This window comes from Urocitellus parryii, chromosome 9 (genome assembly GCF_045843805.1).
Source record: "Urocitellus parryii isolate mUroPar1 chromosome 9, mUroPar1.hap1, whole genome shotgun sequence".
NCBI lineage: Eukaryota > Metazoa > Chordata > Mammalia > Rodentia > Sciuridae > Urocitellus > Urocitellus parryii.
Window position 1 is genome coordinate 37191489 of NC_135539.1, and position 22482 is coordinate 37213970.

General features: G+C 60.8%; 2 protein-coding genes across 2 annotated transcripts in view; one reads left to right on the top strand and one right to left on the bottom strand.

Moving 5' to 3' along the window:
- Ttyh3 (tweety family member 3) overlaps positions 1-4599 on the top strand; it is a 28462-nt gene extending 23863 nt beyond the window's left edge. Inside the window, exon 14 of the mRNA XM_026405714.2 lies at positions 1535-4599. Within this exon, the coding sequence (XP_026261499.1) occupies positions 1535-1609 (75 nt within the window). The 3' untranslated portion in view covers positions 1610-4599. The remainder of the gene's footprint in view (positions 1-1534) is intronic.
- A 7402-nt stretch (positions 4600-12001) lies between these two features.
- Lfng (LFNG O-fucosylpeptide 3-beta-N-acetylglucosaminyltransferase) lies at positions 12002-20142 on the bottom strand. The gene is made up of 8 exons (XM_026405706.1): positions 19674-20142; positions 15189-15237; positions 14721-14820; positions 14481-14634; positions 14255-14340; positions 13722-13887; positions 13249-13334; positions 12002-13102 (listed from the first exon to the last, which is right to left on the bottom strand). Exons 1-8 carry the CDS (start codon positions 20100-20102, stop codon positions 13036-13038), a joined length of 1137 nt encoding a protein of 378 aa, XP_026261491.1. The 5' UTR covers positions 20103-20142; the 3' UTR covers positions 12002-13035.
- Positions 20143-22482: the final 2340 nt, after the last annotated feature.

Consider the following 22482-nt stretch of genomic DNA (forward strand, 5'->3'; position numbering starts at 1 on the left):
CCTGGGCCCTCCTAGCGCTATCTGGCTGCCCTGGACTCTGGCAGCCACGCGGGCTGGCAGTTTAAGCCCATGGACAGTGCCCGAACGCTGTGGTAGCTGTGCCCTCTGAGTGACAGGTACTGACCACCCTGTCCCCCACCCGCACGGCCACCCGCCTGCGCCTCCATGCCTCCTGCCCTTCTCTCACCACCACCCTCCCCCAACACTGGCCTTGGGCTCCACTGCTCCAGGACCAGCTGTGGGTGGCACAGTCCAGCCAGAGACCTCAACTGCTGGCCCCCCGTTCTGCCGGTCTTACAGTGGGCAGTGAGCCCCAGTCCAGGCATCCCCTGCCCACCCCCAAGCCCAGCCACCCAGCCTTTGGGGACTCTGCCACCAGCTACGATTGGCCCCAGCCCCTCCTGTCACCTCACAGTGAGGGAAGCATCTACCAAGGCCCCTTTGTGCACCTGGACTTGAGAGCAGAGCTTGGCCCGTGGTGTGACCCTGGTGCACACCGTGTATGCAGACAAGCATGCGAGCTTCCCCTGCTGTTCCCGGCAGCAGTACAGGCGCCTGCTTGGGCTTCTTCTGGGGTCTGGGATGCCACCCACTCTCCCATCCCACCACCTGTCCCTGCTGCATGACCATGGAATGACATGGCTCCCAGTGCCGCTGCTCCTCCTCCCCTGCTCTTTGGTCACCTCCCAGGCTGCTCGTAACCTTCTAGGTACTCCAGGAGGGCTCTAGGGACCCAGGGAGCATTTCTCTGTGGTTTGGGGGCTATGAGGACCACCCAGAGTCCCCAGAGCCCATTTAGGGGTCGGTGGAGTCAGCCCAGGCCTCCTTAGCACTGGTGATCTTTGCCCCTGCCGTGGGCACCAAGCCCTGCCTCAACACCTGTTCCTCCTGAGCACATGTGCCACACGCACACACGTGCTATTTGAGGCCGCCATGCTCTGGTTGGATGAGGGTGGCCAAGTTCTGTAGGCCATGTGCAGAGCCAGTTGTCCCTGTCCCTGACTCTAAGACCAGAGGAGCCCACAGTTGGTCTCCTTCCTGAGTTGGCAGCAGCAGCGCTCCAGCCTGGGAGTCCCTCCTTCCCTGGGTGACGGGGCAGAGCAGCCATGGGTTGGAGGCTGGGCCTTGCCAGCTGTGAGCTGGCTCAGGAGGACCCACCTGTGCAGACCTCGGCCTGCGTGTGTGTGGCCTCCAGGTTCTGGGTTGCCGAGTGCTCTGGCTCCTAGGGGTGGTCGAGTTCTGCCTGACCAGATGCCCAAATGCCAGCAGCGTGGGCAGTGATGAGCTGAACGTGATCATCCGGTCAAGGGAGGGGACTGCCCTTGGGGGCCACCAGCTCCCTCAGCCGTATCCAGTCCTGGGTCCAGGCCCCCGGCCCCTTCCTTAGGCTCTGCCAGCTGTGCATTGTGCTCCCACCTGCCTCCCAAGGGCCGGCTCTGGCTCATCCTGCTGAGGACCACGCCGAGGAGGCCTCTGGCTGCCCTGGCCCGCCTGGGACCCTGCTGACCCCCCTCCCCCTCCCTCTCTCCTCCAGTACACCTCCAGCATGAGAGCCAAATACCTCGCCACGAGCCAGCCTCGCCCTGACTCCAGCGGCAGCGGGCACTAGACTGCGCACCGGTCAGCCACCTGCCCCACGTGCCAATCGCCCCACCCCTCCTGTGCCAGCACTGCTACTTCCACCTGTGGCCGCCCGCCGGACCCTCCGCATGCCACTCCAGGCCAGCCTGGGCACATCTGTAGGCCCCTCACCCCTCCTCTCCCTTCCCCACAGGGGGCACAGAGGTGCCCGGCATGAGCTCGGGGCAGGTTGAGACACAGGGCTATGGGCCGATGCCCCCGACTTGGGACATGTATCTGGACAGATGCCGCCACCAACACCTGGCCCTGCCTGGCCACCCACTCCCCTATCCTTCTGCCTTCTTGGATTCACTGAGCCCAGGTGCTTCTGTCCCAATGTGCTCCATCTGCAGGTGGCCCTCCAGACTGTCTGCTGCAACTGTCCCTCAAGCGCTGGCCTCCCCAGCCCCTCCTCCCTCCGCAGCTCTGAGCTTGTCGTGGGGCCTCCCTTGCTTCTGCCCTCGCTTCTGTGGATCAATTCTTAGTTCACAGGCACAACAGGAGCCCTCTGTGCCTGGCATCTCTGCCACTGAGGGACAGGTGACCTTCGCAGGTGGGCCCTCCCATGGCCTTCCACCACGTCTGTGGCACCTGCCTTCTCTCATCCACACAGCTCACCTGATCATATCCTCCCCTCTGCTGGTGGCCAGAGCCTCCAGGGAGGCCCTTCCTCTGCCTCCCGCCCAGCATTGCTTTCTCCCCCAGCACCCACCCAGCTCTCCACGGACAGCAGGTGCCATGCAGAGCCTGGGTCACTGGCCTCCAGTGCTGGCCACCCTCTTGGTGCCAAACCCCCTCCCCCATCCCAAAGACTTGGCAGCTCCATCCGGTTTGGGTTTTGCACTAACCACGTTTATCATCTCCAGGGCAGGCTGAGTGGGCGCTGCCCCGTTCCCTCTCCTGGTTCCACTTCCATCCAGGACAGCACAGTGTCCCCGGGGCCCAGCCTCGGGGGCTGGACCTTAGCTGGCTGTGAACATGCCCACAGTCCCTGCTGCCCCTCCTGGGACTAACCACTAACCTCACTCCCAGCCTCTTGGATGCCCTGGCTGCCCAGAGCCAGTGTGCGTGACCCAAGTCGAGCCTGGGGCCAAGGGCCAGGACAGCTGGCTGGGAGCCAGGGCTGGAGGAGCTGTTTTCTCCCCTGGGTGCTGCTGGGGATGGGCCGCAGAATGACAGCAGCCCCAAGGGCCTGGAGACCCCTCCCTGGGCAGGAGGATGGCTCTCGGGATCAAATACCCCATGGACTTCGGGCTGAGGTCCCAGTGGCCTCAGTCTCCCTACCTGTGAAGTGGGAACAAGGCTTCCCTGAGGTGCTTTTGGCTTTTAGTGTATGATGTTTGCTGTGCTTCCTGCGTGGGGGGTGGAGCCTCCCCAGATCAGGACGAGGAGGCTCTGCCCTGCCCGGCCCAGCCCACCCCAGATGGCATGGTCCAGTGCAGGCTCTGACCTGTGTGCCAAGGCCAAGGGCAGCCAGGGGGCTGCCGGACAGTGTGTGCAGGGGCTGAGGTTGGAGGCCCTGCAGTGGAGGCGGTTTACAGACCTATGGTCTGAGTGGAGCTCAGGGCAGCTTCTGGCTCCAGAATGTCCTCACCCCTCTCTGGGCGAGGCCCCCCCACCCTGCCCTTCCTTCCTGATCCATTTTTGTGCTGGTGTCTGGGACCAAAAGTGGAGTGGGGCAGGGGAGTCAGTGGGCCTATGGCCCCAAGCCTGGGCATCTGAGCCCCCCAGGCATGACCAAACCTCAACCGAGGGGACTCTGTCTCTGGCCCCAGTTGGCCTCACTGGGATTCGGTGGGGCCATCAAGTTGTGGCCACAGCCAACTTGCCCAGTCTTTCCTCTGGGCCTGACCTGCCGGGTTGTGTCCTGGCCACAGGTCCACAGGGAGGTGCTGCACCCCTTGCCTGGGTGCCACTGTGTGTTCTGGGGCCACTCGGAAGCACAAATGCTGCCCGCGGCCCAGCCGCGTGCTGCCCCAAGGTGAATGCGTAGCATGAGCGGTGGGCGCTGCCCGGACGTGGCTGTGAACCTGTGCTGTCTTGGGAGTCCTGACCGTTGTGTGCGTGTGCCGTCCGTGACTCACTCACCGAGGCTGAAGAAGGGAAGGGGAAGTCAACAGGGGCTCCCGCCCGGCCTCAGCTGAGGGAGGCCGGGCTCCTCTCTCGGTTTTATTTTGTTCTGAGTTTTTGGTGCCGCGTTCCTGACAACCCCCATCCCAGCGACCTCCACTCCACCCGGGGCACCAGGCCAGGACCTGCTGCCTGGTTGGCTGCTATACCCACCCTGCCCCAGGGTCCTGCACCCTGTGGAGGCAGCGAGGCCACCAGCCAGGCCCCAGGTCCCTGGCCAGAGGAGCAGGAGGGGTCTAGCTGGGACAAGAGACATGCCCATGGGACCCCTCGCAGGCCTCTCTGCCCTCCCCATGGCCAGGCAGGGTCTGGGTAGTGGACTCCTGGTTAGGAGCAGGCCCTGCCCCTCTCCCCTGGCGCCCACCGCCCCCATCGCACTATGCAATTCCAGTTCCAAGCACCATCGCCCTCCCCGCCGGTCCCAGCTCCGCCCAGCCCAAGGGGGTGGTCAGTTGGTAGCCTCTGGGCCCCAGGTGACCAGGGCCTTTAGTGTGGGATCTTTTTTATGTTTAACCATAATGGTTGTGTACCATATCCCTTTATATTTGTTATACTATAAATATATATATGATTTTGTTTTACCTCTTGATTTCTCCCTCCTGCCCACCTGCATCTCCCCCGCCCCCGCCCATGTGAACTAACGTGCGCGCTGACCAGCCCTGCGCTCCCCCAGCCTCTGTAGGGCCATGGCTGTGTGTATTGTCGCTGTGTTTTCGTTTTTTAAAACTGGGTTTGGGGTTTGATTTTTATTTCTTTGGGGACTTTATTTTTCTGGCAAATACTAAAAATCTCGTCGATGTAATTTCTGTGGTTTCTATTCAGCTTGGGTTTCATGTTTTAAAATAAACAAATTTTAAAAGACGGGCCTCTTTTCCTGAGCTGCTCTGGAGGGTCCCAGCTCTAGGCTCTGCTGGGGGAGTCCAGGTGCCCACTGTGCTGCGCTGGGGTGGGAGGTGTGGGGGCCTCTGGGGCTGGATGAGGACTCAACAGCAGTAGTCCAGGCCAGAGGGTGTGGGGAGGGGACAGGGTTAGCTCCACCCTGCATTCGGGCAGGTCCTGGCTGGTGGCTGTTGGGGCCAAGCTGCCTGGAAGTGTCTGGCCTGCAGAGCAGATGTGCAGGGGCAGTGTCACGGCAGGGGACAGAGGATGTGGCTGAAAACCTGGCTCTGCAGGTCATGGGATTGGGGAGTGTTATGAGGCCCCCAGCAAAAGTGACCGTGCCTGGGCCAGCACAGACAGGGTGGAGGGCCCCTAGGGAACAGGCTGGATCCAGGTGGCTCCCCACGGCACTCGTTCCTCCTCCTGCTGGGACTTCCTGCTGGCAGGTCCTGGCGTGTCTGGGGGTCTGCACCATCTCTCCGTGGATCCCTCACCGACTGTGGGTGGGAATGAGCTTTCCTGGTTTCCTCAAGGAGCAGGCTTGGGGTGGCAAAGTGGTTGCCTGGGGCCACCTGTCGAGTAGCCCTGTGAGCAACACCCCCCACCCCGCAGGGAGGCTTCAGGAAACACAGGTGGCAGGGGCCAGTGGAAGGCGTCCTTGGCTCCCAGCTCTTGGCACCTGAGGGAGGCTGCCCAGCGGAGAGCTGCTCCTCCATCCCCGCAAACACCAGGAGTCCTGCCCAGCACTCTGCTCCAGGGAACGGACAGGGGTGCTCTGGGGAGAAATGCTGAGCCACCAGGGTGGAGGCATTCATGACTCTGGTGTCACGTGACAAGGAGAGTGACCTGGAGACATTCAGGTTTGGAGGCCCCAAAGACATGACTGCCCCAGGCTTGGAGTGAGAGCCAGGGATGAGGACAGACCCCAGGCACGTCTTGTACCCTGGGCCCTCAGCCCCTGTATCAGGGAAGGTAAAAATCAGCATCAGGTTTCCTAACCGGGAAAGGCACATCCCAGGGCAGCAGCCCCAGCCATGTTAGGCCACGGCACTGCGCTGACTAGGCACGGTGCAGCCAAGGAACAGAAGGTCAAGGAGCTCGGTCCTGGACAGCTGATACATAGAAGATGCCAAACATGTGAGACGGCCTGGGTGAAGGGGTGGAAGGTGGGTATACAGGTATGATTTTCAAAACTCAGGAAGGACCTTCCTGAAGGAGCCACCATGGAGAAGAGACTATAGATCAGAATGTATGTGGTTCTCGCTGCTGGTGTAACAAATTTATTGCAAACTCACTTGACTTCAAACATGCCAGTTCTGAAGGTCAGAGCCTACCTGGGCTACTTCAGTTTTTTAAAATTTACTTTTCTATACCAGGGATTGAACCCAGGGATACTTAATCACTAAGCCACATCCCCAGCTCCCCCCCCCCTTTTTTTTTTCTTATTTACAGACAGGGTCCTGCTAAGTTGCTCAGGGCTTCACTGAGATTCTTGAGGCTGGCTTTGAACCTGCAATCATCCGCCCTGGCCTCCCAAACTGCTGGGATTACAGGCATGTACCACTGCACCTGGCCTTCCCTGGGCTTTTAAGCCAAGTGTCCACAGCCCTGTATTCTTGCTGGGGCTCTAGGAGAGCACCTCTCCTGCCTTTTCCAGATCATAAAGTACACCACATACAGGGTCGCTCCCTTCCCTCCATCCACAAGGTCAGCAGCACCTGCAGATCTCGCTCCAATACTGGCCTCCTGCCTCCTCCTGAGGACCCTTGTGATGACACCCAGCCTACCTAAATAACACAGAGTCATCTCATCTGGTTCCCTTTTGCCATGTAAAATAGATTCACAGCTGGGCGCAGTGATGTATGCCTATGATCCCAGCAGCTAAGGAGGCTAAGAAAGGAGGATCACAAGTTCAAAGCCAGCCTCAGCAACAGTGAGGCCCTAAGCAATTCAGTGAGACCTTGTCTCTAAATAAAATACAAAATAGGGCTGGGGGTGTGGCTCAATGATTGAGTGCCCCTGAGTTCAATCCTGGGTAACCCCGCCAAGATCATATTCTCAGATTCTGGGTTTAGGATGTGGACATCTTTCACCATGGAATCTAACTTTGAGGCAACGTGAGGAAAGAGGGTTCCAGGCAGACAGCAGTCAGAGCAAAGGCCCTGAGGCAGACAGACACCTTCCTGGTGGTTCAAGCTAGATGGTAAAGTGGCTGGAGTAGAGGGAGCAAGGAGAGTGTGGTCAGAGTGGGGGGATCTCGAAAGGTCTTGTGGGCTGCATAAGGCCTGGGACATTTTTCCTGAGTGAGGTGGGAGCCATGGAGGGTCTAAGCAGAGTGAGTTGATCTAACATTCATCTTAACTGGAGTATTAACTGTTCATTTTAACATTCATTCTAACTCTAGCTGCTGAGTTGGGAAGGGGACAAGAACAGAAACCAGACACCAATTAGGAGGCTGCTGCCACGATGCAGGCACAAGTGAATGGGAGCTGGGGCCCCATGGTGTAGGTTCCAGAAGGTGCCACCCACAGCACTTCCTGATGGGTCTGTGTGGGGTTTGGGTTGAGCATGGTCATAAATTGAGGTGGGACAATTGGGAAGGGCACAGGTTTGGGTAGGAGGGTGGTCAGAGGTCCAGTCTGAACATGTTGACCCTGGGGTGTCCTCCTGACACCAAGGGTTTAGGGAGGTGGTGACATGTGCCAGTAGGGCCCTGGGCAAAGCACTGGGCTGAAGGTGGCCGATTGGAGTCTCTGGCACAGGTACTATTTGAAGCCAATCAACCTGGGCGAGATCCCTGAGGGAGTGGGGAGAGGGGACAGAAGGACCAAGGACTGGGCAAGTGTCCAGCAGGGGGCGCTGGGTCAGGTCTGCAAGAAGAGGGGGCCACCAGCCAAAGGGGCTTAGGGGTAACATAACAGCGGAAAGAATCCCAGCCACCCGCAGACAGCATGTTGAGCGGGGAGGAAGAACCCCATCAAATACTTCTGATGGTCAATGTTGACCAGGACTGGAACCTGATCAGCAGATTCAGTGACCTGGATGCCACATATGGCCTGGACAAGACAGGGCTGGTGAAGCCCAGGGTTGGCTCAGGGAAGGAGGAACTGGAAGCGGCCAGGACTCACAGGAGTTCAGCTGCAAAGCAGCCAAACAGCCCGAGAGCAGGAGGCAGGTGGTCCAGGAAAGTGTCGTGTGTGCGTACGTGAGAGTGTTTCAAGATGGAGACAGCAGCAGAGAGAGGAAGGTGAAGGCAGAGGGACTTGGTGGAGGAGGTTCTTGAGAGGCAGGGGGTTGGGATTCAGGGCGGGTCCAGGGCCTGCCAGTCAGCGTGATGCAGGCACATGGCGGCGGGGCACGAAAGAGGAAGCAAGATTGTCAGAGAGCCAGGTTGGGGAGAGGGACACGTGGGGGTGGCCTTGAGGTCCCCCTGAGGTTCAAAATCTGGAACTGAAAGTGAGACCAGGCCAGGACACAGCTGCCTGGAGAAGATGACAGGCCAGGTGTAAACAGGGCCCAGGTGCAGGGCTGGCCCAGAGCACATGAAGCTGACCTCATGGATTATCTGGGGCTAAGGGACAGGGCTCTCGTTTTGTCTGGGCTCCTCCTGAAGACTACCATGTGTGTCCTTATGCTGGCCCTGGGCTCAGAACTGGGGTCAGCAGGGCTCCACCCTCCAAAGACACTGAAAAAGGCTGAGGCTGGAGCGGGCAGATGGGCCTTGGGTGGCAGCAGGACCAGCCAATCAGTCTGACAGGAGTTGAAGATGGAGCCTGCCATGCTTGACTGAGAAATTTCAGCTGGTTGAGGATGAGCCCTCAACAGGGTTAGAGGAGGTAGAGGAATCCCTGGAGTCAGGGTATCAAAGGGAGAACTGGGTTTAGGGAGGTGGTGATATGTGCCATTTGGGCCCTGGGCACAACTGGAGGTGGAGGCAGAGCTGGAGGCTGAAGATCATGGCTATGGAGCATGTAAAGCATGAAGAGTAGCCATCCTTCAAGGAGGGGGAGGGCATGGTGTTGTGGGAAGGACAGTGAATACCGAGGACTTGTGAATGCACATAGACTGTGGGCAGTGGTCCAAGCCTGTAATTCCAGTGACTTGGGAGGCTGAGGCAGGAGGATCCTAAGTTCGAGGCCAACCTTAGCAACTTAGCAAGACTCTGTCTCAAAATAAAAAGGGCTGAGGATGGAGCTCAGTGGCAGAGAACCTCTGGGTTCAACCCCCAGTACCAACCTCTACGCCCCTCCAAAAAATGGACATGGGATCAGTGCAGAAAACAGTAGTCAGGGACAGGAGCCAGGATCTCCCAAGAGCAAGTGAGCCTGTGAGTACCCCTGGGGGCATCAGGTGAGAAGCCCCCAGATGGGGTTTTGCAGGGGTTGCACTGTGGGGCTGCCCTAAGGGAAAGGATGGGAGGGTCTGGGCCTCACAGTGAGAGCAGCTCCAGGGAGAGATGCATGGATGCAAGTGTCCAGCAGGGGGCGCTGGTCCTTGGAGGAGGAGAGACAGGCGGATCTCCGCGAGTTCCTGGCGAGCGGCGGAGAATCGCCACCTCCGCAGTACTCAAGGGTGCTGGTGTGACTCAGTTGTCACAGAGTTGGCCACTGCACTTCACACTTGCAAAACCCCACCCCAGAGACCAGTCGCCAAAGTGGCAGGAGTGGGGCCTGGGGCTTGCTCCATCTGCTGGGTCCAGCCTGCCACTGGACGCTACCTGCCTCGCCCGAATCAGATGCTGGTGAAGAAGTGAGCCGAAGCTTCAGTGGGAACCCTTCCTTCCCCTTGGGCTTCACCCCTAGATCCAGGCGCATGTCCCAGGAAAGGTGGGATAGAAACCACCAGCTGTTGCCACCAGATGGCACCCAAGCACTGTGATGGGAGACGGGAGGTCCACTTGTAGTTTCTTGGGGATAGGGACACAGGGAGGAGCACCCACTACTCTGAGCCCCCAGACCAGCAGGACCAATCAGTCTGACAGACAAAGCCAGGTCTGGCCCTGGTCCTTGTCTCACCCAGTTTGCTGAGGCCACCAGCAGGGCCTAGCTCTGCCACCTGGGAGCTCAGGGAAAGCCATGTTTGGCTGCAAGGTCTCAGAGTCACCCTTCCACTGCTCATCTCCTCTCCCTGCCCTCAGGGCCTCCCAGGGCTCCCTCGGCGCCTCTGCTGTGACAGTGCTGAGCAGTAACCTCCCTCTGCCCACCCCCTCCCCATCGCTATCATATCTTTGCAAAGGTTTTCTCTAGCTGGGGTGCTTCTTCCAGGAAGTCAGCCTGATAAGCCGAGGGGGAGGAGAGTCATTCAAACTGAGCTGGGAGGGGCCCCATCCCAGCAGCCCTCCCCGGACCTGGCTCCACGGCACTCGACTGAAAAAGCGGAAGCTGGGGGTGGGGGCCGAGTCCTGCCATCCTTGCAGAGCACCCCGCACCCACACCCCCACTGAAGGTTGCAGTTTTACTTTTGAAAGTCCCACAAATGATTGACAGCTTGGAAGGGGGTGCAGGCTGGGCCAGCCAGGACCCTCTCCCACCAGCCCTGAGCGCAGGTGTACTGAGGCACTGATGATCCGCCTGTAGGTGGGGCTTAGCTGTCCCCAGAAGGAACCTGGGGGAAAGGAGGGTTCCCTCTCCTGTCTGGCTGGCTCACCACCTGTAGGTGGGGTCCCCCTGCTGCTCCCGGACCTGCTCCCCCTTCTGAGGGGGAGCCGCTTCCCTCCCCAGCTTCTCCCTGGGAGCAAGGCCCGAGGCTGCTGGGCTGTGCTTCCCGGGACCCCTCCCTCTCTCTGCACTACCTTCACCCCACTTTTTCAGATGGAGAAGCTGGGCCTGTGGAGGAGCAGGGCATCCTCTCCACACTGCTCCTGGCTGCTCCAGGGACATCTGCACCAGCTGTGGTGATGACTTATGACTTCAACGCTGAAGTGGACTCCACCTGGCCCAGCAGGGCCACACCTCTGCCAGCTCTGCTGTCTGCCAGCTCCACGGAAGGGCTCACACAGGCTGCAGGAGGTGGTGTGGGGGCCAGGGCAGAGAGCACCAAGCCTGACTCACCCAGGAAGGAAGGGGCCAGCCAGTGCCCACAGCCTGCTCTGTAACACCCCACCCCCACCCCCAAGTGTCAGCTTTCTTGCATTCCAAGAAAACATGACTGGTACTGAGGGACAACAGCAGCTGAGTCAGGGGGTGCCCTCAGGGGGTCAGACCATGAGGTGGCAAGGGGCCCTCCTATCCCCCTCCCAGTCGCCGCTCACTCAGGCAGCTGCCAGGCCTCTGGAAACCACACTGCTGATTCAGCGGCGCGAGGCCAAGGCAGGGTCGGGTCTGGCCAGTAGTCCCAGGTCAGCAGCAGTGGCAGCCACCAGCGAGGGCTGAGGAGAGGCCCAGCCCACATGGGGTGCTGAGCCTCGGGAGGGCTGACATGGGTCTCTAGTGGGTTAGCAGTGGGGACACCTTTCAGAGTATGGCACAGAAGCAGCAGGAAGGGTGGACCTGGAGCCACAGGGGAGGCCAGCCCGGGCATCTGCAGGGGACAGCAGCCAGGCCCAGCCAGCCAGGGAGGCGTGGGGCAGTCTGAAGAGGAAGCGGGGCAGCCCCCAGGCACTGCAAGGGGTGGAGGGTTCCCCCAGCTGGCGGCCTGCTCAGCCCTCAAAGACTGGATTTGAGGAACAAAGGCCACTGCAGAGTGGCCTTCTTCACAAGCAAAAAGGGTCTGAATCCTTCCCAGCTCCTGGGACCTGGGGGTGGGGGAGCATTGTCACAGGCCCAGCCTGGGAAGCAGCCCCGGGAGGCACTGCTCCAGAGACTCCTCCAACCCCTGGGCAGGGGAGCCAAGAGGCAGCTGGTCAGGGGCGGTGTTAGCAGTGGGCTGGACCCACCCCAACCCCAGCACCTGACTGGCCTTGGACACCACTTGCTCGGTTTCCTCATCTAAAGAACGGGACTGGGCTTGGGATGAGGATGAAGATGGAGGTCCAAAGCCCGGCCACAACAGTCATCCTTCCTGCAGAGATGACGGGGCTCCTCCCAGTTCAGGCCAGCAGCCTCAGAGCTGCTCCCCTGGCTGGCCCCCAGCAGTCCCGACAAGTCCCTCCAGGAAGCACAGTGCCCACCCCCCCCAACCACCCTACCTCAGGCTGGCCACACTTCTCCGGTCCCAGCGAGTCACTTTTTCGATTCCAAGTTTCCTTCCAAAGTGTGTAGGGTCTTCCACCTACCCTCCCACTGTGGAGCAAGCCAGGCCTACCGCCTCACCTGCCTAACTTCCCCTGACCTGATGCCCCCAGAGGCTTCTGGGAGCCTCTCCATGAGCCCAGGGCTCAGGCCTAACTCCCAGGCAGGAGAAGGATGCCGGGCTGCTGCAAAAAGCACCTTTATTGACAGCAAAAAGACGTCACCATAGCAACAACACTTCAGTTCCCTGAGAGCTCTTCCCTTATCATCCGATTTCCTAGCTATGTCTTTGCAAAGAGAATTAAAAACACACCCAGGACCAGGTGAGCCCCTGGGCCTAGTGGGCAGGGACGAGGGGGGATTCCAGATACTGGAAGGCATAAAACATAGACATTCCCAGGTCAGGTTTACAAATGAAGGCGTTCCCCAAGTTTGGCTTCTGCTTTTTCTGATCCACAGAAAAGATAAAATAAGGCCCTTCCCCACCCACTCCTCAAAGCAAAACAAAAATCAGACCCCCTTTCACCCACCCCTTTTTGAAAAAGAGCACAGTAAAAAAATACTGTCACAATATTTACAGACACGCCCACTGTGGGCGACATTCTCTCTACTTTGGAGAGGAAATAAAATGCTCTGACCCCCCAATCATGGGGAGACAAAGGCAGGACCTCAAGGGGGCCAGGAGGACCCCAACCTAGGATCAGCTGAACAGCCCCAGGAGTCCCCGGACAGCAGTTGCTGTTCCTCTGAGCCACTGTGCCCAGGTCAGAGATCAGAGGAGGGGGCTTGGGCCTCTCCCCAAAACCAGCTTCTCCTGCACTGAGCATGGCTCAGTTGTCCTGGGGGACTCCAGGAAGGGGCCAGAATTCCAGGGTGCTGGCACTCCCCAGCACAAGGTGTGTGCTCAGCAGAAGAGGCACCCACATCACCTTGCAGAGGAGCTGGGAGCCCAGTGCTACGGAGACCCAGGAACATGAATAGGACTGCCCCCACCCCCCCACGGACCCTTTCCCCCTATGGAAAGGCAGACAAGAGGCACTCTGCCAGCTCCCTGCAGAGCAAGACTGCCCAGCAGTCCACTGTGCAGGTGGGCACACGCACACAGACACACACACAAACACACAGAGACACACTCACACACACAACGATCAAATGCTACAGACAGGACAACACAACAGAGGTCCCTGGGCCCTTTGGATACCAGGGGCACCCAGGGACGAGGTCTCAGCCATGGTTTCTAGAAGATGGCAGTGTGGGGACACCAGGGTGTGTCCGGGTACAGGTGGCAGTGGATGGAGCGGAACCTGTGGGGACAGAGTAGAGGGCTGGTCTGTGCGGGGTGGGGGTGCCTTGCAGACCCAGCAGCGGGGGCTTATTCACCGAGAAGGCGGGCCTCCAGGGGCACCTCTAATTAGAGACTCCCAGCCCCAGGCACCCTCTGCAAGCCCACCTGGACGGGTCAGCCTCCACCGAGAAGGGTCCCTTCACGTGGACAGCATTCCGCTTGTTTTCAAACATGCCATAGCTCAGAGTCACCTGTGGGGGGACAGGCAGAGTCATGCTGGAGGGGCCCTGGTGTCCCTGGGCTCTGGAGGAAGAGACAGCCCTGCCTGCCCTTCGTACTGCCTCCCCCGGGCTGAGGAAGCCTGCTCTGCCCACCCCAGCAATGAAGTCCAAGAGGGCTGACGGCCATAATAAGAAAACGTCTGTTGATCTGAAAAAGACCCAGAGGGCACAGAGGTGTGTTCCCTCATATAAACAGCGAGGTGTCCGTGCTTGCGGGGCATCTCGGTACCCCATGGCATCTGATTTAAGTCAATGACTCCACCCATTCTTCCCCCTCTCCCGTGGGTCCCTTCCCCCTGTCTGCTCATCCCTCCCTGTGCTCAGCCAGGCCTGGCCAGGCCCCAGGGGACGGGATACCTGCTCATGGAGCTCAGAGGCAGGCACCTGCTGGAGGTTCTCCAGGTGAGAGTGGAAGAGTCCACTGCGGATGAGGGGCACGCCCAACAGGGCCTCCACGATGTAGCCAATGGTGCAGTCGTCCGGCAGCCGGATCCGCTCGGCCGTGCTCATGAAGTGGCCACCGCTGAGGGAGAGGGGGCTACGCTCAGGAAGGAGGTGGACACGCTGCACATGCTCTGTCCAGAGAGCTCCTGCCTGCCCCCCACACCTGCGCTGCTGCTCCTTGGTTCTGATTTGGGGGTTCTTGCACCAGAAGGGTGCTTGCTGCCCAATGGGCCTGCTCTGAGCAGGATGGACAGACATGGGAAAGACATAAGTGCACCTGCCATGTTACCCAGGGAGAAGAGAGGGACGGGAGGCAGGAGGTAGGTGGTGCCACGCAGAGGCTGGGAACCCCCCCCCACTGCTGGGAATGTGAAACCAGTCAGGCCCCACAGCAGGGAACCTGAGGACAGAACAACCTGGTGGAGTCACCTGTGCAGGGTGCTTACCTGGCCCACGGGCTCATCTTCAGGGCCAGCCCACGGCTAATGCAGAATCCAGCTCCGCCGGTGGCAAACCAGAAGTGCACAGGACGCTGGGGGGGGGGGTGGGGGGGTGGGGGGTGGTGTTATGAGATTGGGGTGGGGTCCCCCAGGCTGCAGAGCCATCTTCAGCCTCCCCCCCACACTGTGTGCAATGTGTATGACATGGGACAACGGAGAGGGGGACACTCACCACCTTGTTCTCGCTGACCCGCTCCGTGGCCTGGATAGGTCGGTCCAGGCTAGGCTTGCCGATGTAGACATCCTGGGTGTGCAGGTAGCTGGCCAGCAGCCTCAGCAGGGCCCGCAGGTTGACGTAGTTATCATCATCCACATGGCAGAACCACCTGGGGGCAAGGCAGGGCCATCAGGGGCACACCAGGGTGGGCACTGCCAGGGCAAGGGTGTGGAGGGGCTCCTGCGCCCAACTCACTTCCTCCCCGACTCGATGAAGCGGTCATACTCCACGGCCATCTTGCAGGACAGGGCCTGGCGGCTGTGGGCTGCCGAGCAGTTAGTGTTGACCACGTTGCCTGTGGGCGGGGAGGGCGGTGAGTGGGCCTGGGGTTCCCCCCTGGGGGCAGGGGCTGTGGCCCCTCCCTCAGCCCAGCCCCCACCCCAGTGCACCGCCCCTGCCCTTTCAGCCAGGTTTTTCCCAGTACCCGCCACCTGCTGCTGCTTGCTTGGCTCAAAGGGACCCTGGGGGCTGAAAGGGCCTCATTTGCATGAGAATTAGGGGGCCCTGGAGTAGTGGGGCGGGGCTTTGAGCAAGCCTGTTGAGTAAACTGCCCTCCCAGCCCAGAAGGCTGCGACCTTTCTGCCCTGGGAGGGGGAGGAAGCCGGCAGGGGAAAGGCTTGCGAGGATGGAGGCTGGCTCCTCCCTCCCCAGCCCAGGGCTCACCCGTGTGCTTGGCCAGGGCTTCGTCTTCCCCGTCGGTGAAGATGAACGTCTGGAAGTAAAGACACAACCGTGAGCCCCCAGCTCTGTATCCCTACTGGGCCACAGAGCCCGGGCTGGGCACCCTGGGGTTCTGCGGCTGCAGATCAGGTCACCATTCCCCACTCTTTCAGCGGAGTTAGGCTGGGGCCTCCCGCCCAACCTCCGCAGCTGGGCCCAAGGTCACCTAGGCAGCTGTGAGGCACGAGCCAGGTGGGCGCCCCACCCACCACCAGGTAACCCGCTCCAGCTCCGCTCCCAGTGCACTCGGCTCAGTGCACCTGGCCCAGGCACACACCCTTATTGACACAGGGCCCGGCCTGCTGACTTGGAGGGGTGGGAGGGGGGTGGGAGGGACAGGCAGAGGAGGTCGGCTTTGGGAAGCCAAGTCGCAGTCACTTGGGTTGGGGACAAAGGCCTCTGCTGGGCGGCTGCCAAGCCCTGGCAGACAAAGGGCCCAGAGGGAGGATGAATCACCAGACATCGTCGGCCAGCTTTGTCCTGGGCTGAGCAGAGTGGGGCGCAGGGCTGGCCTTAACTCGGCCGAGTTAAGCAGGAGTGGCCGTGCTGTCATTACCATACAGCTGGCCTGGTTAACTGGGCCGGGCTGGGCAAGAGGTCCCCAGGCAGGGGTGTGGCCACCAGTAAGGCAACCCTAGGGACTGGGCCTTGAAGCCAGCCCCCTGCGGTGTGACCAGCTTAGCAGGTTACCCTCGGAGCCAAAGCAGCCATCAAGGTTCTAAAATCGCCAACAGTGAGTGGGGTGCCGGCAGGAAACGGCTCATACCCCCAGTGCCCATACAGCCTGGCACTTGGCACCCCTCCTGCTGCTCAGGCAAGGAAGCCCGCTCAGAGGACCTTGCCCAGGGCCTTAGCAAGACTCCACCTGCGCCGGCACAGGGCCACCCCCTGTCAGGATAGCTTTGCGGAAGAGGAGGGGGACGGGCTGCTAGGCGGGGCCAGGAGCTGCCAGCGCCCGCCTGGGCTGGTCGGCACACGGGGAGGAATGTTCCTTCCTCTGCCGGCCCGCCCAGCGCGTGCCGCCCGCCGCGCCCTGGCATGGGTGAGTGCAAGCCTGGAGCGGGTGGGGGATGCCCAGAGCAGAAATCAGGGACCCCCCCAGACCCACTGGATCTGTTTCCTGTCGTGTACAAACAGGTCCAGTGTGTACAGGCCTGGAGCACGGGGACTCACCCCCAAGCCAGGAGGTTGACACAGCTCACCTGGGCAGCCCCAGCTTCTGGCCAGAGCTGACCCCAGGCCCAGACACAAGCAGAACCACCTGGGGGCAAGGCAGGGCCATCAGGGGCACACCAGGGTGGGCACTGCCAGGGCAAGGGTGTGGAGGGGCTCCTGCGCCCAACTCACTTGGGGTGAGGCCCCAAGCTGCAGATCATGGGCCCAGAGCTATGGGCAGTGCAGGTGCAGTCTACACCTTCTGCTTGCATGCACCCCTCCTTCTGGAGCCTGCCAGACACCCCGGGCAGCCCGCACGCACAGACTCGCACCCAGCCCCCCACCCATGCCCCAGCATCTCAGTCCAGGAATGCCGTGGGAGGTGGATAGGGCCGGCCTGCGCAGACGCTCCGCTGTGCCGCTGGATTAAAAGCAAAATGCTTTCTTAATGAGATCAAGCGAGGCCTGTTCTCCCGCGCTTTGGTGGTGTTCTAAAAACCCAGCCCAAGGCTACGGAGATTAAAGTCACCTTTGTTCAGCTCAGGAGCAAGGCAGCCTCCAGAAGAACTGCCCTCAAGGGGCAGGGCTGCAAGGTGTGGGGGTGTCTCCCCAACAGAGCAACAGGAGAGGAGGGGGCAGGAGGTGCAGCTGCAGGCCTCACCCCCTGCTCAGGCTTGGTTTCCTTCTCTTAAAAGGGGCACAAGAGCTCACCTGTGAGGAGCAAAGTGTTGGGGACCACCTGTCTTTTCCTCTCTCTAAAGGCCCTGGGAGGTGGACATAGGCACCATCGTGTGTACAATCGGGGAGACCGAGGCCAGAGAGATGCAGGCACCAGCCTGTGTTCATACCCAGCGCAGAGGTGGTGCCAGACCAGTCCAGCCCCTGGCTTCCAGGGACCTGCACTCTCCAGCAGCCCCACAAATTCCCCGAAGGAGGAAGATGGGGCAGCAAGGGCAGCAGGGCTGGACCAGGGCAGGCAGGGGGCGGTGGGGGGGGCGGGAGGACACCCACAGGAAGCGGCATTGTTCCTGGAGCCTGGAGCCGCCATTCAAAGAAACACAGGATGCCAAGTTCTCCCCCAACCATTGTGGCCAGGTGGTGGCAGCCGCTGCAGCCTGGCGCTCCTGGAAGGGTGGGGGAGGAGTGGACGGGCCAGAGGCCAGGCTCCTCACCCCAACTTCAGGACCCATCAGAGCATGGCCCCCATCGGCCAGCACCCCCACCCCACCCCACCCCACTGGCAGCTGAGGTTTCTTGCACAGTCTGTGCCTGAGATAGCAATGCCCGAACTTCTCTTCACCCCACCCCACCCCACTGGCAGCTGAGGTTTCTTGCACAGTCTGTGCCTGAGATAGCAATGCCCGAACTTCTCTTCCTGGGCAATTGTGACTCACTCTAGTTCAAATGGCACCTCCTCCAGGAAGCCTCCCCCCCAGTGTGGGCAGATGCCACTCAGCTCACACAGCCTCTCTGTGTCCCTCTGTCAGAAGGGTCTGAGTCATCCTGCACAGGCTGGGGAAGCGGGCTCTTTGCAGCACGTTCCATAGACCCCTGACCACAAGGTACCACAAGAGGGGCTCTGCTTGCCATGCGCATACGAGCTGACTCTGCGCAGACCCAGCCTCTCCTGGGTGAAGGGATCCTTCAAAAAGGACTTCAGAGACCAGTGGAGAGATGGGCTCCAACTCTGAGTGCCTAGGAGGCGCACCCATGCCTTCAGTTTGGGCCAGTTCTCCTTGACAATACTGCCTATGGAAAGGCAACGTTTCCTACAGTTCAGAGATGAAAAGACCAAGATCTGGCCCAAAAGTACCTAGCCCAGCTGAGACCCACACCTAAGACCCACACCAGAGACTATATATTCTCTGCTGGAGAAACCCCCAAATTCCAGCGTGAGAGGTGCTCAAACCTGGTGGCAGCCCAGAGCGGGTCAATGATGCCCAAGGTCACACAGTAGGAAGCCCAAGTGCTGGAGGGGATGCGCCTGGCTCAGGGATGGTGCCCCAAGAGGGCTGTCAGTCAGAGATGGGTGGGGCACAGGCCCCCTCATCGCCAGGCAACCTGAGTGGCCAGCGTGCTAGCGGCGGTTCCCATGGAGCGCATAGCTGCACACAAGAGGCCCGACGCCTTTCTCGGCTGGAGAAAGGGGCTTTGTTACCTTGCCCATGGGGCCGGCCCGAGAGCTGCCCGGCGCTGGGAATCCTAACGGCCCAGCCGCTAAACAAAACCCATGGCCCCCACTACCCCCTCCCGCCAGCCTGCTGAGCCCCTGGGAAAGGGACGCCTGATTCCCAGGAGGCTGCCATGGGGTTCCCAGGGCCTCTCCCCAGCCAAGACCAGACAGTACCCTGCCCCCTAGTTCCATAAGCTTACCACGGCCCTCCCCCCAACCCCACTCTACCCCCAAAGAGGACTCAGCCAAGCCAGAAAGCCCTGGTCTCTAGACTTGAACAGGGAGGAAAGGGTCATGGGGTCTTCTCTGAGTACCCACCTTCACATTACACATCCCAGAGCCTCCCCAATCGGGCATGTTCCCCTGCTGCCCCCCTTCAGGGCCCACACTCTGCCCCTTCCCTGCCCAACCCAACCGTCCTGCAGTAGCCTCTGGGGACATTTTCAAAATGGGGTGTGTCTTTTTGATGTGCAGGAGTCCATTCCCAATTGGAGGAACCAAGCCCAAGATTCTGGGCTTCAGGGTCTCCTGCACTATGGGGAGGGGTCTCCACACAAGACTCCCAAACCCAGGACTCTCCTTTTTCTAAGATGCACTCCCAAATCCCCCAGCCAGCAGTGATTGGACCCTACATGTAGCAAACTGGGATGAGAAGTGGTCTGGCCCTGTGCCCAGGGATCCTATGCTTTCTCTTCACCGCCAAGGTTAGAGCCTTACTCCTGGGGATTGGTCCCCGTCTAGGGTGGATGACACTCTAAGGCCTGAGCAGAATCTGCTTTGGGACGTTTGGGGGCAATCAACCAAATTAATTTGGCGTTTGTGGGACAAGCATCACAGGAAACCGACCCCAAGCACTGGAGACTGCTGTCGGGTGATGCAGCCATCCAGGGCTCTGGAGCTAGGCTGGAGTGGGCTCGGACATTTCCAGGGCTGTATGGAAGAGTGGTCTCCAGCTGACAAATTGGGTCGAAGGGGATGAATCTGTATCACCGGGCCCCAGATAGTTCCATGGCTGGGCAGGGATGCAGCCTAACCCCAATCGGATACCGTCACCGGCTGGAGGGACGACGACCCTGCCCCACTAAGCCACCGGGGCTCACCATCTCCTTGTGGCGAGAGATCCACGTCTCCAGGAGCAGGTCCAGGCGCGCGCGGTGAAACTTCCTAGTGGTCTTCACTGCGATGAAGACATCACGGGGCGCCAGCTGCTCGGCCGGGGGCCGCGCGTGGCCGTCGGCGGGGCGGGGTACGCTCCCGGACGACGGGCCAGCGTCTCTGCGCGCGCGGGTCAGCAGGTTGAAGTACTCGGACAGGCTGTGCACCTCGCGGGCTAGCGCTCCAGGAGCCGCTGCCGCCCCCAGCCCGGGCGCCGGGGCGGCCCCCGCCGGTCCCGCCAAGCTGCGCAGCGCGCGCCGACCGCGCTCGGCAGGCACCGGGGAAGGCGGCGGGTCGGCGGTGAGCACCAGGAGGCAGGCAAGCAGCGCACCCGCCAGCGCCAGCAGCAGGCGCCGGCCACAGCGCTTGAGCATGGTAGGGGCTGCGCCGTGCGCCCTCCCGTGCTCCCGCCGATGTCCCGATCCGGCGGCGCCGTCCAGCTACAAGCCACCCGCGCCCAGGGCTCTTAACCTCCCCGCCCGGCCCCGCCCCCGATCGCTCAGTGGCTCGAGCCTTGGGGGCGGGGCCTCGCGGCACTACCCCCCCTCCAGGGAGCGCCCACGTGGGCCCGCGGCAGGGGGCTGGGAACTGCTCGGCGGGCGCCGCGGCCCCGCCCCCTTGCGCACGTGCAAGCACACCCCTCAGGGTTGCCCCCACAGACTGCCCGAGGTGTGGGGCTAGGGGCCGACCCGGGCCGGATGCCCGGAAGGGGCACGCGGCCTGGCCCGCGCCTGCCGCACGGAAGTGCGCGCTCTTGGTGGTGGCCACGGTGCTGGGACACGGGTCCCGGCTCAGACACCCCGCAGGGGACTTTTTACTTCCTCGCGGTGCACTTCCCCTTTCGGAGCCGGGCTTCCTCCCCTTGGGACAGTGCAGGCCGAGCTAACCGAGGTCGTCGAGAGTGCTCGGCTCCGGGCAGCCGTTACTGACACCAAGCGGGAGCCTAGCCACCTGTGCCAACAGGTGAGAATGCGAGGTTCCATCGAGAAAGCACCCGTACCAAATCCGCCCCCAGCCCGGTGATCTCCTGGAGTCCGAGACCTACATGGGGTGGGTTGGTCCCCGAAATTCTCAGGCGCCCCGTGGCGAACAGAACTAAAGCCGCCCTTTCCCTCACGATGAAAGGCCGCCGTCTGTCCCATTTGGTCGCTCCGTGCTCACGCCAGATGTGACCCAGCTGTGCGCCCTTCCCGCCCCCCTTCACGGCCTCCACCCCCGGCCCTTCCCACGGGTCTGGGTCCGCCCCCTGCACGAGCGGGGGCGGCAGGAATGCGCGCCTGAAGCGACAGTGAGGGGATAGGGGCCCGGAAGTGGCCTAGGATCCCCTGGGAGCCGGAGAAGGGTCCGAGCCCCTGCCTGCAACATCTTCCGGCAGCGCAGCCGGAGGCGGCTCTCCGCTTGGTTGCGCCGGGGTCGCCTCCTAAGGGGGCCCTCTGCGCCCACCCAGGACCACCAGAGCTCCTCATTTTGCCTCATTTTGTTTATGGCCACAGCACTTACACTGGGCCTGAAATGTTATTTTTAGTTATTTCCATACCCGCTGGTGCCCCTCTCCCTGAATGTCAACCTCAAGGCAAGATAGCAGGGAACTCCTGAAATCCAAGGCTGGGACAGGTACTAGCTATAGCAGGGGCCTATGAAGATTTATTGAATAGATGTCCCACCCGTCTGCTCAACCCCGCAGAGAGGGCTGTGGCCCATTTGCTGTAAGGGCTTGGGGCCCTCTGTGCTGGGGTAGGAGGGGGATGGTGGTTCCCAGGCCTCTTCCTGCCTTCCCCAGGTAATTAGCAGTCACCACCTCGGGTAGGCAGATGCCCCAGCAGATGGTGTTGGCTGTGCCCAAGTGACAAGTCTCCCATGGCGTCACCTCCTACCATAAACCCCTCCCCCATCAGGCAGGGCCCACCCCCAGAGTCTCCTGGCAGCTGCAGAAGCTTGAGGATGGGCAAGAAGGAAAGGACCTACCTAGAGGCTGGGTGGGCTGCCCCCAAACAGCCCAGCCCAGCCCCAACCTTGGTCTCTACCCCAAGTTCTTCACCTCCAACCCCAACTCCTGTCAGTCTGCCTCACAACTATGTGGAGCGCTAACCTCCACCCAAGCATCTCTTCCCCGTACCATCTGACACCCTCCATTCCCATGGTCCCCTGGTCCCCAGCCTACCTGCTCTATTTATTCTTTCTACAGCAACCAGGCTACTCTGATTGGAAACTCCACCACCATCACACACAAGAAGATGAAAATCCTCCACGGCCCCCACTGTCTGCCAGTTGAAGTCCTGGCCTGGTATCCACACACCTTGTGACAGCCCTAGCCCAGTTTCTTGCTGCTCCCTTCAACCCTCTTCAGTCCCCAACAACCCAAGCATGCCAGGCTCTCACATCTTTACATGCACTGTGCCCTGTGCCTTGGAATTCAGGTTAAGGGCAAGGGTAGTTAGTGGGTACCAACTAGTCGCCGAGCGTTCTGCCAGCAGCCAGAGAGGAAGCAGCTGTGCCTCCCCACACCCACCTGTCCTGCAAATCCTGCAAGTGAGTCCATATCCTGTGGGCCCCCAGTCCAGAGGCTGGGACTCCCTCAAGTCCAGAGCCCCTCAGGCCCTCATGCTGCAGGCTCACCTTGGCTGCTGCGGCATAGTTGTCACTACACAGTCAGTAGGAGCCATGTGCCCATTGTACAGAAAGCAAGCTGGGACTCCAAGAAGGACTGCCACATTGTACAGAGAGCAGAACTGTGCAGAAGGGATGGGTCCAGCC